This window comes from Astyanax mexicanus, chromosome 4, assembly GCF_023375975.1.
Source record: "Astyanax mexicanus isolate ESR-SI-001 chromosome 4, AstMex3_surface, whole genome shotgun sequence".
NCBI classification, from domain to species: domain Eukaryota; kingdom Metazoa; phylum Chordata; class Actinopteri; order Characiformes; family Acestrorhamphidae; genus Astyanax; species Astyanax mexicanus.
Window position 1 is genome coordinate 27,448,180 of NC_064411.1, and position 15,513 is coordinate 27,463,692.

A 15,513-nucleotide genomic window follows, 5' to 3' on the forward strand; every position below is an offset into this window, starting at 1 on the left:
CTCTACAGCACTGCCAACCCAGTACTTATCTCTGCTGAGTGCCCTCATCACTCAGGTCCAACAAACCCACCCTGACACGGGATTTACACCCACCAGAGCTGCAACTGGAATTCAGCATATCAGAGGACTGAAGTCCACCTAATTATACTACAAGAACCTCAGAAAATGCGCAAATAAATATTGTCATAAAGGAGAAGTCTGTAGGTGAATTATTATTCTAATTTTCTGTACTAACTCATGAACTCTAGCGATGTTTCCACACCCAGTTTGCCAGGTGTAGGACACAATAGCTGGCAAACACAGCACACAGCAGCTTCTGCATCATCCTAAAAAGCTCTAGACAAAAGCTTAGAGCCCAGAAGGACTACAAGATGGATGCCGAGCTGCTAATTTCTTCTGAACAGGTTGGTTGAGTTTACTGAGGGTTAGCTAAACTAAGCTAATGTTAGCACTAGTGTCTCACTGTTGCTGATCTCGGATTGTTAAGCTTCTTTTAAGTTTAATCTCATCCCAGGCCTATTTTCACACTTAGGTTGCCAGGTATGGAACAAAACTGCTGGCAAACACAGCAAACTGTAGCCTCTGCATCCTCCTAAAAAGCTCTATCAGCAGAGATGGAGTAAAATGGAAGTAAATAAAGGCAATGCATTGGATAGATACATAAAGCTTAGAGCCCAGAAGGACTACAAGACAGATGCCGAGCTGCTAATTTTCTTCTGAACAGGTTAGAAAAGTTTACTGAGGGTAAGCTAAAGTTAGCTAATGTTAACACCAATGTCTCACTGTTGCTGTAATATCGCAGGTAATACATTTGGAGTTCACTGTTATTCAATCCTAAATTAAAATTTTCATCAGTCCTATTTCCTCAACCAGGTTGCCAGGTATAGAACAAAACTTATGGCAAACACAGCGAACTATATTATCTGCATCCTTCTAAAAAGCTCTAGACAAAAACGTAGAGCCCAGAAGAACTACAAGACAGATTCCGAGCTGCTAATTTTCTTCTGAACAGGTTAGTTGAGTTTACTTAGGGTTAGCTAAAGTTAGCACCAATGTCTCACTGTTGCTGTAATATCCCAAAGAATACAGTACTGTTATTCAATGCTAAATTTAATTTCTTTCCAGTCCTATTTCCACACCCTGGCTGCCAGGTATAGAACAAAACTGATGGCAAACACAGCGAAATGAAGTCTCTGTATCTATCTATATAGCTCTATGAGCAGAGACTCAACTAACCTGTTCAGAAGAAAAATAACAGCTCAGCCTCTGTCTTGTAGCCCTTCTGGGCTCTAAGCTTTCTGCGTCTATCAAACGCATTGCCATTATTTACTTCCGTTTTTCTCTGTCTCTGCTCATAGAGCTTTTTAGGAGGATACAGAGGCTGCAGTGTGCTGTGTTTGGCAGCTTTTGTGTTCTTTACCTGGCAACCTGGGTGTGGAAATAACACTGGGGAGTGAATAAAATTTTATAAAAGTGAACTCAAAATGTATTATCGGGATCAGCAACAATTTGATCGATGCAGAAAGCTTAGAGCCCAGAAGGACTACAAGACGGTTGTTGATCTGCTAATTACTTATGAACAGATTAGATGAGTTTACTGAGCGTTAGCTAAAGTTAGCTAATGTTAGTGCAAATGTCTCACTGTTGCTGTAAAATCCCAGGTAATACAGTTTGCTTGCAATTTAGGTGAAGCAAGCATGTGTTAAGCATTTTAATGTAGAATTGCTTAATTTTGCTGAGTTCAATGGTAACACTTTCTATGAATGTCATCTTTATTAGACGCTATAACAACATTAATAACATATTATAATGCATTCATAAGGCATTATAAACATGGCTATACATGTTTTTAAAAATGCATAACCCATTATAGCCATGTTTATTAAGCATTATGACCGGTGATCATAGTACATTATAAGCTGTGCTTATAATATATATGTTAAAATAGTATATATCTATCATTAATAATCTAGTCCTGCAATGAAAATCTGGCACTTTACTTAGAGCGCACAAAGACCTGTTATAATACATTATAATTGACTATAATTAATATTATATTCAAGACAATAATAATTTATGAGTGGTTAAAATATATTTATGGGATTATTAAGGGTGTGTTTATAAATTGGAAGCTTTTTTAGTCATGATAAAGTCTGCAAGCAGGGACTGAGTTTCTTGGTATTGATGTATAACATGTTATAAACACAGCTATTAATGCATTATAATCACAGTTCATGATGCATAGTAAACATTGCTATAATGAATTATACATTTAAATAAATATGTATAGCCATGTTTTCAATGTCTTATGACTGCATTATAATGTGTTATGAGTATGTTTATAGAGTCTTATAGAGATGACATTTAAAGAAAGTGTTACCAAAAAACTCAAATAAATAACAATAAAAATATGATTTATTGTACAGTCCTGATACCCACTAACTAAAGATCTTGTGAAAGTCATCCCAGAGGCTTATGAGGTAACAGTGTTCTTATAGCTCACCCCCTCCAAGTCCATTTCATCAGGGCTCTTCAGGTGCCGAGTGACTCCCCTGGTTCTTTTTAGAGGAACCACCACCACATAGATATTCCTGCCAATACACAGAAAGAGAAAGAGAGAGAGAAGGAGAGAGAGAGAAGGGGAGAGAAGCAGAGAGAGAGAGATTGTTAGGTGGCTCTTCAGGCCTTTCATTAGCCAGGCCTGCAGCAGAGTTATGGAGGCTGCTAATGAATGTTTTCAGCACTGAGCTCCCTGAGGAGCCGCAGGAACATAATAGCAGGTTCCAGCCCGCGGACATCAGCAGCACACCGGCACATACAGGTGAATTTAATGTAATATTACACTTTTTACTCAACATACCAATTTGTCATCAGGCAAACCCTCATTTAGCGGCTGAAGATAAGTACTGTGAAATCAGACCATCAGACCAATGGGCTTCCCCATTGGTCTGAATTACTGACTGGAATATGACAGATATACATTCCCTTTAAAAATATTAGAATAGTAAGATTCCTTTTTCCTATTTCTGCTGTGGGTTTGATATTAACCCTTGTGTGGTGTTCATACTTTTGTTACTCGTTTACTTTGTTACTTGTATTTAATTCAGCAAAATTAAGCAATTCTACATTAAAATGCTTTACACATGCTTGCTTCACCTAAATTGCAAGCAATATAAACAGCTTACATGGTTAATATTTGCCCTTTACCTTTCTTATATTACATTTCTTTCAAAAAGTGCTACTCTTTTTTAATTAGTTTTTTAATAAAATGTAAAAGAAAATGAATTAAACTCAAGATATGAGTAGAAAATTTGTTTAGTTTCAAATTTACAAATAAAGCAATGTTTATTAGCCCTTGGCCAAACATACTGTATGTAATATAAATGTTGGGGGGGGGGGGGGGGGTGTACAGTGTGTGTTTATCGAAAATGTGTTTTGATATATGTTTTTTTTACAAAAAATGAGCCAAAGCCAATGAGTTTGAGTTAGAAAAAATATTTTTTTTGTATCATTTGATGAAAAATGAAAACGGGTTCCACAGACAAGAACACCACACAAGGGTTAAAAGATGAACCTAAAGACTAAAGATCAACATTTCAGCTTTCATTTCCAGTTTTTTATACCTGCATTTGATGCACATTTATATAAATATTGTTATGTAAAATATTGTTCATAGCTATAGCCCTAATATAGTAATAACCCTAGTATAGTAATGTCCTGAAGAAGAAAGTCATCACTGGTGTACTAAATAACAGGTGATGAACAGGTAGACCAAAACAGACAGATTTTCTTAACAGAAACATTGCAAGTTCTGCAAATAAGGCCCTAAAACAACTGTTAGTAACATCAGCAACAACCTCTAGAGGGCAGGAGTGAAGGAATCACAATCTGTTCACAGAAGAAAAACTTCATGAACTAAAGTAAAGAGGCTTCACCAGAAGATTAGCGAATTGAACAGGAAGACCGAGCTGGAATTTGTTCCACCCCTTCAACTGCTACTCAGCTGTATATTTTCCCATACTAGTGATGCCACAACACAAGGAGGGTAAGGACTAGCACACGCCTCCTCCAACACACATGAATCAGACTCTGCCTCTTTTCAAACATTTCAGAGAAGCATCACAGCAAACTCGGAGGAAAGCACAGCGACTCAGTTCTTATACATCAGCTCACAGACGCAGTCTTGTGCTGATCCACATCACCCTTTGGAGTGATGAGGGGAAAGAGCACCATCTACTGTACCCACCCAGAGAGAGCAAGACCAAATGTGCTCTCTCAGGGCTCTGGCAGCTGAAGGCAAGCTGCAAGACCGGGATTCGAACCAAAGATCTCATAAACATAGTTTAGAACGTGAAATGAAACGACAATCCCATGGGATAAAACATCACCTGAAACACTTCATCACTTGATAATTTCTGTGTCAGTTCAAACAGTTGTAAAAAAATAGAAAGGCAACTTTACAAAGTGGCAAATACTTTTACTTGCTTTTTCAGATATTGGGTTGTACATTATTCAAGAACATAAGTTCTGGACAATTTCCTTAACTTTTCAATTTTCAGAACAGAACCATTTCCATTCTGAGGCAATCATGTGTGCAATTTCTTTGTATAAAGGAAACAAAAAAAGGACAGAATTCATTCAAACTGTAGTCTAATTTATTACTTATTCTTCTTTCTGTGATATTTATAACCCCCCTATGTTGATTAAGGAGGGGAATTGAGGTCAGGAGCCCCCTATCACTTTCAACCCAGTGTTGTTTTCTAAGATACTAAAGCTTTTGATTTCCAACTGAAATTGAATGTCTGTCTGATTGCAAAGACTCCAACATCTTTTTGAAGTCAGATTGAAGACTGGTGCCTCCGGGGTAGAGTGAACTCACTGCTGTGACCGGCTGGAGGAGTGCAGCTCTGAATCAATCTGCTAATGAATAAATGATTCATTGACTGATTCATTCAATTACATCTGCTTGTCCAATTCAAGCACTGTTTTTCTGTTTTTTCTTGTCATACCCCTTGAACTTTTTCACATTCTGTCCCTTTTAAACCCACAAACTTTGACCTAAATCTATTTTATTGAGATTTTAAGTGATAGATCAACACAAGGCAGCACATAATTGTGAAGTGGAACAAAAATAATACAAGGTTTTAAAAAATTTAATCAAATAAAAAGCTGAAAAGTTATGTACAAAAGTATTCAGCCCATCTACAGGGGTTGGACAATGAAACTGAAACACCTGGTTTATTTATTGTCCTGAAGGACAGTTCTGGTGGAAACAGTAGAGTTGAGGTGCACATTGAATTCTGCCGTGATTTAATGAGCCGTGGTTTTATGTTTTTTTTTGATACAATCCGGGTTAGCACCTGAACATCCCTTTCAGACAGCTTCCTCTTACAGCGTCCACAGTTAATCCTGTTGGATGTGGTTGGTTCTTCTTGGTGGTATGCTGACATTACCCTGGATACCGTGGCTCTTGATGCATCACAAAGACTTGCTGTCTTGGTCACAGATGCTCCAGCAAGACGTGCACCAACAATTTCCTCTTTTGAACTCTGGTATGTCACCCATAATGTTGTGTGCATTGCAATATTGTGAACAAAACTGTGCTCTTACTCTGCTAATTGAACCAATGCAATGTGCAATTAATGAAGACTGACCACCAGGCTGATAACAGAACAGAACAAACATGCCTAGAGTCTTCATACTAAATCACTGTGTATCTGGTGAGCTTCATTACAGTCTGTGGTCAAGATCACAGTGCATCAGACCCAAACATAGAACCCAATCAGAGCGAGCAGATTCATTCTCAGCCTGTTTAAATACAATCAATGACTGCGTGATTAATCTCAGCAGGTCATTAACAAACGAATGAACGAACAAACTCTCGCTGGATTAAATCAGCTGTATTGAACTAGAGACGGCAAAACGCTAAACCAGGTGATGCTGCCGCCATTCAGGACCTTGTTTACAGGGTCAGGTGGTCAGTAACGTGAGTGCCCTCCCCTCCCCCTATATGCACTGTGATGGAGGGCATCTGTGATTTTAACTGCTCAGCTCAGCTCAACAGGCAGGAAGTCGAGCGCAATACACACTGAGCCGAAGTCTGAATTATTAACATGGCAGGAACTGAACAAATCCTTACCGCGCTTGCATGTGTGTGTGTGGGTGTAGCGGTGTGTGTGGGGCTATGCATGACTGATATATGTGTGGGCATATGTGTGTGTGAGTTCCAATGCCCTTGAGTGTGTGTGTGTGTGTGTCAGTGTGTTCACGTGTTTGTATGAGGTGGACAGCATGTGTGTGTGTGTGTGTGTGTGTGTGTGTGAGTGGTTTGCATGCATGTGCTTGAGTGTCCTTGAACGTGAGCTGAAATGTTGGTGTGCAAGGATTTGACAAGGATTGTGGGTATAAATCTGAATCTGGCGTAAGCTCTGAAAAAAATACAATACATATAAATGTATACAGGTCTTACCAAATTGAAACCTCTGGAATATAATCAAGATGAGAAGATGGATGATCACAAACTATCAAACCAAACTGAACTGCTTGAATTTTTGCACCAGGAGTAAAGGCATAAAGTTATCCAAAAGCAGTGTGTAAGACTGGTGGAGGAGAACATGATGCCAAGATACAAAAACTGTGATTAAAAACCAGGGTTATTCCACCAAATATTGATTTCTGAATTCTTAAAACTTTATGAATATGAACTTGTATGAACTTTGCATTATTTAAGGTCTGAAAGCTCTGCATCTTTTTTGTTATTTCAGCCATTTCTCATTTTCTGCAAATAAATGCTCTAAATGACAATATTTTTATTTGGAATTTATTTTATTTGGAAAATGTTGTCCGTAGTTTATAGAATAAAACAACAATGTTCATTTTACTCAAATATAAACCTATAAATAGCAAAATTAGAGAAACTGATTCAGGAAATAAGTGGTCTCCTAATTTTTTTCAGAGCTTTATATGTATACTACTGGTCAAAAGTTTTAGAACACCCCTATATTTTAGTAGAGCACTTCACATATTAGATGTGTCACAGTCCAATGGTAATCTGAGCTAAAGGTGTTGTTGCCATGTGGGTCAGCCAGACGTCTTCTTGTGTGAAGGTGTTTGAAGGTATTTGTTGCACTATAAGACGCACCGTATTATACAGTATATATTAGTGCACTATCAATAAATGTCTATTTTCAGGTCTATTTCCATACATAAGGCGCACCGGATTATAAGATGCATTAGGCGACACTAGTAAAGATGAGCAAGGAATTAAACAAGGTTGTCGCCATGTTTTCCTTCTAATGGGGAAGCTGAGGGAAACGCCTAAATAAAAATAAAATAACATTTTCTTTTAAAGTGAAATGAGTGCTGGATGTTAATCAACTCAGATTTCTCTCCAGAAAACAGTTAATTTGGGTGATTAAAGCGCTTTTCTTTATTTACAGTAAGCTTAGATTTTCGATATTATATATGATGGAACTGGCCCTCATCAGGATCGCCCAAGAAAAGTAAGACCAGAAATTATCTTGGTTTGTTTAACACTTCTAAGTTACTACATGATTCCTTATTTGTTCCTTTATAGTCTTGATGACTTCAGTATTCAATAACAAAAATGCCCATATCAGAGCATCCTTAGTTCTTATGCAAATCTCTACATCCATACCTCCTGCTACGTGATAGGCTATATTCATACTGCCTTCCATCTGTAGGTCTAATGACGAAGGTCTTACTCATACGCCTTGCATAACTCAACGTGTTTGTGTTGATGCGTTAATATAACTCTCCTCCCTACGCAAAATCTGCCGCAATACACTGACATCGCAATAAATACGTAAATGTAGATTATAACGATTGCATTAGTGTGTGTGTGGTGTAAATATTTTTCAGGATATGGATGGATTTGTTTGTGGTGTGAATGCATCTCAGGCCTCTTCCTAAAGTGGTTTTAGTGCTTGGATTTGTTTTGTTTTCAAAGCGACTTGCATATGTTTACGTAAATATTAACTAAATGTATGACTTGCCATTATTCAGATATAATCCTGATAGTTAACACAAACTATGTAAGTAAGTGTAAACACAGTCTAAGTATCGTATTTTTCTCACTATAAGGCGCACTTACAGGCACCTTATGTAAGAATTTTACCAGTGTGTATACTGGAATGTAGCCTGCTGCTAACCCAGGTTAGCACTGCTGGAGCAGCATTAGCATTAGTTGCTAACCGTGGAAAGTGCTAGCTCTTTCCTCGTTCAAAGGTGAGTATATCGGCCTGTAGCCTGCAGATAACCTCGGCTAGCACTGTTGGAGCAGCATTAGCCTTAACTGCTAACCATGCTAAGCTCTAGATCTTTCGCCATTTAGAGGTGAGTATTATTGGCCTGTAGCCTGCTGCTAACCCTTTAATAGCACTGCTGAAGCAACACTATCATTAGCCGCTAACCACAGCACTAAGCGCTATCTCTTTTGCTATTCAGAGGTGAGTGTTATCGGGCTATAGCCTGCAGCTAACCTCAGCTAGCACTGCTGGAGCAGCATTAGCATTAGCCACTAACCACGCCAAGCCACGTAGTGGTGAGTATTATCGGCCTGTAGCCTGTTGCTAACCTCGGCTAGCACTGCTGGACTAGCACTTGTTTGACTTGTCTGACTCACCTGAAATGTTTTGTTTATTTATTTTTTTTAGATTTACAGTTTTGTTTACTTAACTTAGCTTAGCTTTACAGGTCTGCTTAATTTAAAAGGAAAACATGGCGACACCCCTGTTCCTTACTAGTGTCGCATAAAAACACTTTATAATCCGGTTCACTTTATGTATAAAAATAGACCAGAAAATAGACGTTCTTTGAGAGTGCGCTTTTTATAATCCAAAAAATACTATACATTATCAGATAAGTGCTCAAAAACTGCTGTACTAGACTGTAGTATTAGATTTTAAAAACCAGTGATAAAGCTCAGAAGTGGCTCATGAGTCAAAATATTTGTCGCCCTTTAATTATAGAAACACCCATATATACTCATAAATGTGTGTGTAAAAGTGTGTGTATTTGTGTATTTTCTCTGCACTCACCTCACAGTGGTCTTGGTGTCCAGTGAGGGCAGTATAATAGTGATGGTGGTCTCGGTGTCTCGGGTGTGGTCGATCTCGGGCCGGGCGATGACGATTGGTGGAGAGGTTTTGGCGTGGATGCGGTGCCTCAGGCCTCCCATGTTGCCCTCAGGGCTGGTGATTTTAAAGTCGTAGCTGGTATCCGGCGCCAGGTTGGGGATGACAGCCTTCCTCAAGTGAGCGTCCACCTCCATCTTCTGCCGGTTATACTCCACCTGGAAATATATTCACATTGCATATTATTAATATATATTGTGTTATTAGCATAAATATGTAGATCATCAGAAATAAGTGTTTTTCATCAGTGCGCTTTTTTATAATCCAGTGCACCTTATTTAAGAGCAGTAAAGCAAGTTTTAGTATAGTTCTCCAGCAGTATTAGCATTAGCCGCTAAACGAGCCGAGTATATCGGCCTGTAGCCTGCTGCTAACCCTGGCTAGCACTGCTGGAGCAGTATTAGCATTAGCTGCTTGCTCTTTCGTCGTTTAGAGGTGAATATATGGGATCCAATAATGGTTGGGTTTGAGAATGGCAGCATCAACTCAACCTTTAGTGCAACACATTGTCCCCACTTGCTGATCTGGGGAGCCACCTTGTTTGACACTCATATAAGTCACCCCTAGTAGTGTTTTTGAGGACATTAAACAAAATGTGCAGGACTTCCTGCGGCCACATATGTTGCCTCTCATGGGAGGGCTTCAAACTCACAATTTTCAGCAGGATAATGCTCACCCACACATGTCTTCAACAGACAATTTGCAACATTTCCTGGACTGCGCATTCACAGAATTTATTGCCAATTAATTTTGCTCTATTATCGTAATCACTTACATTTATTATCATTCTTACATTAACACACACAATTTTCAATGATGCTGCCTTTCTTAAACCCTATCCGGATGGGATTAGCTTCTCAGGGGGACGTCTATGAAAAATATTTAAAAATATTTCATTGCATCCGGACTTCAATTGAAAAAAAGGAGGACCAGTGAGTTTTTTTGGCTTTCTCGGTCACATGACATCAAATCATCACATGATATCATGTTTTGTACACGGAACATGATGGCGGCATCTAAGCGCTCTAAAAGACACTGGAGCAGAGAAGAGACATCTCTTATTATCCAGCTATCTGGAGATTAACTTATTTTCTACATTGATTAATTTGTTCAGTAGTTCCTCCATTTCCACTCGCTGTTGTGTTTACGTGGATCTACGTGGAAACAAGCACCCACGGTGCGTAGCAGTGGACAAATAGCTGTTTTATTAAACGCGAGGTGATGAAACTCAGAGATATGCGTCTGGACTGGACTAAAATGACCGGAGGACCTCGGAGCTCAGTAAAAATCAGTAGATAATTCAGCCTGTAATTTTCTCAGAGGACGTCTGAGAAAAAAACACATACATGGTCGTTCCGGACAGGAATAAAATCACAGAGGCCCACCATAAAAGAGAAAATTACCCCAGAACCCCCTGAGAAACAGTAGCTCAACTGGGCAAAACTTAAATTTTTATTTTGATTCTGTTGTAGAGGCATGTCTAGGCAGCAATCTCTCACCAAGAGGTACAGTAACCAAAAGCAGCCTTGGAAAACCTATTTATAAGGCAGCATGTTTACGCCCTTTTGTGGCAGGACACAGTATGTATTTTTTTTTAGTCACAGAGGGTATCTTATATTAAAGTAAATCTTTGAATAGTTGTTTCTTCCACTGTATGTTTTTTATACAGAAGACAGGAACTACGATATCTTGTGCTAAGTGAAATTTTCTATAAAATTGACAAAAACATGTTTTTACACCCTTTTGGACTAAAGTATAGTACAAACCTTTTTCCTGCTTGTGTTAAAGCCCAGAGAAAAAAGTGGACTGCATAGTTTGACTAATTAAGCACTTCTATAATCAGAGCCTATAATATTAAACTGCCTGTGGGCAAGACAGAAAAAGACAACTTCACTAAAATAAAAAAAGGTGGTAACCTGAATATGATCACAGCCCCTGCTATAAATTGGCCACCACTAATGTGTTCTGTTTTCCCGAAAGATTATATTATTAACTAGACTGGAGTGATGAAAATTGCATACTGGTGCATAAAGATAATGTATAATAGAGCAAACAACTGTCTCCCATTGGCAGAATTTCACTGATTTATGAGTCCAAACAGAACAGCGTCAGACGGGACAGAACTGCTATTACTCCCTCGTGGAATGTGAAAATTTACAGCAGCTGCAGCAGGACTGCAGAAACCACAGATACACTAATATGGGTTTATGATCATTTACATTTTAAATATATACAGAATTTACAGATAATATACACAGAAACTAGTATCATAAACCATTACTTTTGGCATGTCCCATGGAAGCTAAAGCTAAAACACTGCACTGACCTGTACAAAATATATATGGCATCCCCTGTATTGAACATAGACGTTATTGTTTGCATGGAAAATTCTAGCCAGATGCCGCCGGTCACCATCATTACCATCTACTGCACTGCACTGTCCACTGTGGGTGGTAATATTTTGCCGTATTGCTATCTTGGCAACGGAAAACACAGGTGCACCACTGACTGATTAAAACCCTGACAGCAGTCAACAGTCATATGTTTATTGATATCTTGGCAGTGCAGGTGCACCTTACATCCCCGCTCGCTACACACACACACACACACACACACACATGGACAAAAAATAAAATAACATTGCTGTTCCTGTAAATGACCTGCTCACGCTCCTTCACAGTGTGTCAGTTTCCTCTGCTAAGAAGCGCAGAAGCACTGCACCATTAAAATACCAATCCGCCAAAGTCAGAGCGCACCTGCCTCTTAAAGGGAATGACAACTGACACACTGATTGTTTTTTTTTTTTCATGTTACATTCAAACTACACTCCCATGATTATTTAAAATAATCAGTACATGACTTTGCGCGTTTCGAGCAACGCAAGGTGTACTTTTCCTGTCTTTATGATAGCAAAAACACACTGACACTTCCTAAATCAAGCTGCATGGTTGATGCGTTCGCCTGTAGATACCTAAAATAGTGTTCTTGTAGTGTACTCAAAGCTTTATCCACATGTGTATGATTTTTAATAACTGATTCATAAAGACATTGATTAAAAATGAAACATTTTATATGTTTATATTATATACATTAGCTACTATGTGACGTGATGTGATGAGACTCACAGTAAAGCGGTAGGGGGAGCTGGTCTCTGGGAACTCCCACGTCAACAACACACTTGTCCTGGTTGCCAGATTGACCGAGAAGTTTCTTGGCACATCTGTGCACACACAAAGAGAGAGATAGAGGGAAAAAGAGAGAGAGAGAGAGTAAATTAGCCTCCATTAATCAAACGCTAACTGAGCTCACGTCAGTGTGAATAACAGAGAAATATGAGAGCTGCAGAGATCAGGGCAGAGTGGGCTCCAAGCTCTGGCGGGCAGCAGTGCAGGGAATTCTGGGAACAGAAGAAGGTGAGAGCATGACGGTAACAGTTGGTCGGATGCAGAGGGCCACATATGTCACGGTGGCGATGTTCCAGGGAGAGCTGGCCTAGATTCCTGCTGAAGGCTCTCTGAGAGAGGAGTCTGGAGCGGGGAAGAAGATGGACGTGGACAAAGAGTGGCGAGGCTGTGAAACTGTGCGTCAACGGAAAGATGCCAAATTCTAGATTAAAGCCACACAACACACTGGACTGGGGGATGGGAGGGGATGAGGGGGGTGATAAAGGAGTACTCCAGCACTTTTCATCATGCTATTGGTAAAAGAGATGCCCATTGGCTGATATTGTAAGATGATGAAAATGAAAGAAAAAAAAACTAAGGATGCACTGAATATTTGGCAACCAACATCATTCAGCCAATAATGCCAGTGGTTTGATCAGTTAAGTAAAAAAAAAAAAAAAGACTGAATAATTTATATCGAACAACCGTGTTCAATACATTTTTGTAGTCCTATAATTGTTTTTTTTTTCTATGAAAAGCAAAGAACAGTAAAAAAACAAATAGAATTTTGTTCAGTTTTAGTTTTCAGTCAAAAATCTTAATTTCTATTAAAATCTATAGAAAAAAGAATAAATAATAATAATAATAAATAAATAAAGGCCTGTTACAATTATGGACAATATTTATCTGACAATATTTGTACAGAATATAAACAATATTACTCATTATATTTGTGACAAACAAATAGAGTCTATTACCATCAATTATAAGATAAGTAGACTTTAAACAGTTTAAAACAGTTTATTTTCATATATTATTTTATGTTTTATTCAGTAAGAATATTTATTGTATTGTATAAACTCCAGTTACTAAAATATCCTATATTATGCTAATACTGTATACTATCATTATTTCACTTGTAAAAATGGTCTCATTCAGAAACATGAGTTATTGTGAGAGGCATATTTCTGTGTTTATTAAATTTAGAAATTGTAGTGTTGTAGGAAAAATATATATTTATACTATTTATTGTAGAAACCCATGTTTTTGTGTTCAGTTTTAGTGGTGTTCATGTTCATTTCAGTACATTCATAAAAAATAATTAATAAAAAATACACCCAACAATGGCAGTACATTTATTCTATTTGATTTTTGCAATGGTGAAAAAGGTGACATAATTAATTAAAACCATAGGTTTTAAGGTGCACCTCACCCTTTAATTTTTATTTCAATTCTACTAGTCAGGTATAAAGGAGCAGTAAAGCCACTCCAATGAAAAACAGAGATATACAGGAGTTTCAGTTTAGTTCTAAGCACTAAGGCTTGATGCAGCAGCTTTAGTATTAGCTGTTAACTTTAGCGCTAGCTCTTTTGCCATTCAAAGGTGAGTATACTGGACTGTAGTCTGTGTGTTTACTGTGTTAAAACAAGCTAGGAACTGTTAGCTGATAGTGCCCTGGCTTACCGGAACACTCAGTTCCTCAGTGTAGCGCTGTTACTACCGCTTAGACAAAATACTGTAAATCTAAGCTTACTGTAAATAAATGAAAGTGCTCGACTCACCGGAATAAATGTTTTTTTTTAGGAGAGAAATCTATGTAGATTAACATCCAGCACTCATTTAACTGTAAAAGAAAATGTTTTTTTTTTTATTACAGTTTTGTATCCCCCAGCCTCCCCATTAGGAGGGAAACATGGTGACACTCATGCTCACTTCAATGTAGGCATCCTTACTAGTGTCACTTAAAATGCGCCTTATAATCAAGTGTGCCTGGTGTATGAAAATAGACCAGAAAATGTATCTATTTCATTGATAGTGCGCCTTATAATCAAGTGTGCCTGATGTATGAAAATAGACCAGAAAATGTATCTATTTCATTGATAGTGCGCCTTATAATCAAGTGTGCCTGATGTATGAAAATAGACCAGAAAATGTATCTATTTCATTGATAGTGCGCCTTATAATCCAGTGCACCAAAAATATATCTGGTATTTAGCCAAATCAGCCATTTATTTTGGTTTTGGTAAAAAATTTAGTTAATTTCGGTGCATCCTTTAGAACAAGAACAAATGACTGAGTAATCCTTTAAGGGAGGGGAAGACAAACAAACAAATAAGATAATCAAATGAATAAATGAATCAGATCAGTTAAAGGACAGTAAACTGCAAACATCTGCTGCCACATACATGTGCATCAAAGGAAACTGCACATTTTTTTACTGCCACACAACAGACTGGCATGGTAGAGGGTAGCAGGTAGGGGGAAGTGGTTAGTGGTAAAAGTGGGCTGTGTAAATTCCTGACAGATAAATCAGCTGAAGGGTTCTGTTGTGAAGAAAGTGCTAAAAAATAAAACCTACCGCCACTGACTTACCCTTACATTCTCATCCAATCAGATCACAGGATTCTACAGGACTTACTGCTCACTTCCTCCACTTACCTGCAGAAGCTCCACCCCAGTGACTGTCAGACTGTTACCTGGGCATACCTGTAAAAGTGTCAGTCCCCGTCACGCAGGTACGGGTGGGGTTGGGTGGAGGTAGGAGGTGGTGGAGGTAGTGGTGGTAAAGGTGGTGCTGGTTGTGTCGGTGGTGGTGGTAGTTTTCTTGTATCCAGGTTTGGGATGGGGTACAGGGGCATCAGAAGTGGAGAGGCAGGCCCTGAATAATTGAGGGGTTCAGAACCAGACATACAATACAATACTGTGCAAAAGACTGAGGACAGACCATAATAATCCTTTACATTAATTGTATTAATCTGGGCAATACATGCAGAAATATATAGGGGACGAATGTGACACTATGATATTTTTATATTAAGAACAAATATTGAGGGAGAAGTCATACTATGGTGATATTATATGACATATTGTATTGCAATATATGGCATTATTTGGCCATATATTGGCCAAAAATAGAGAAAAAAAATTAAATTGTAATATAATAGATTTTTTTAAATTAATATGGCATTATTCA

General features: G+C 38.3%; 1 protein-coding gene across 18 annotated transcripts in view; it reads right to left on the minus strand.

The window, feature by feature from the left end:
• The window catches only part of ptprsb (protein tyrosine phosphatase receptor type Sb), a 281,301-nt gene that overhangs the window by 58,633 nt on the left and 207,155 nt on the right, over positions 1–15,513 (minus strand). For all 18 annotated transcript variants that reach the window (XM_049478946.1, XM_049478941.1, XM_049478945.1 and 15 more), the window contains 3 exons: positions 12,281–12,375; positions 9,060–9,313; positions 2,504–2,591 (listed from right to left, as the gene is read on the minus strand). In XM_049478946.1, the coding sequence (XP_049334903.1) occupies positions 2,504–2,591; positions 9,060–9,313; positions 12,281–12,375 (437 nt within the window). The remainder of the gene's footprint in view (positions 1–2,503; positions 2,592–9,059; positions 9,314–12,280; positions 12,376–15,513) is intronic.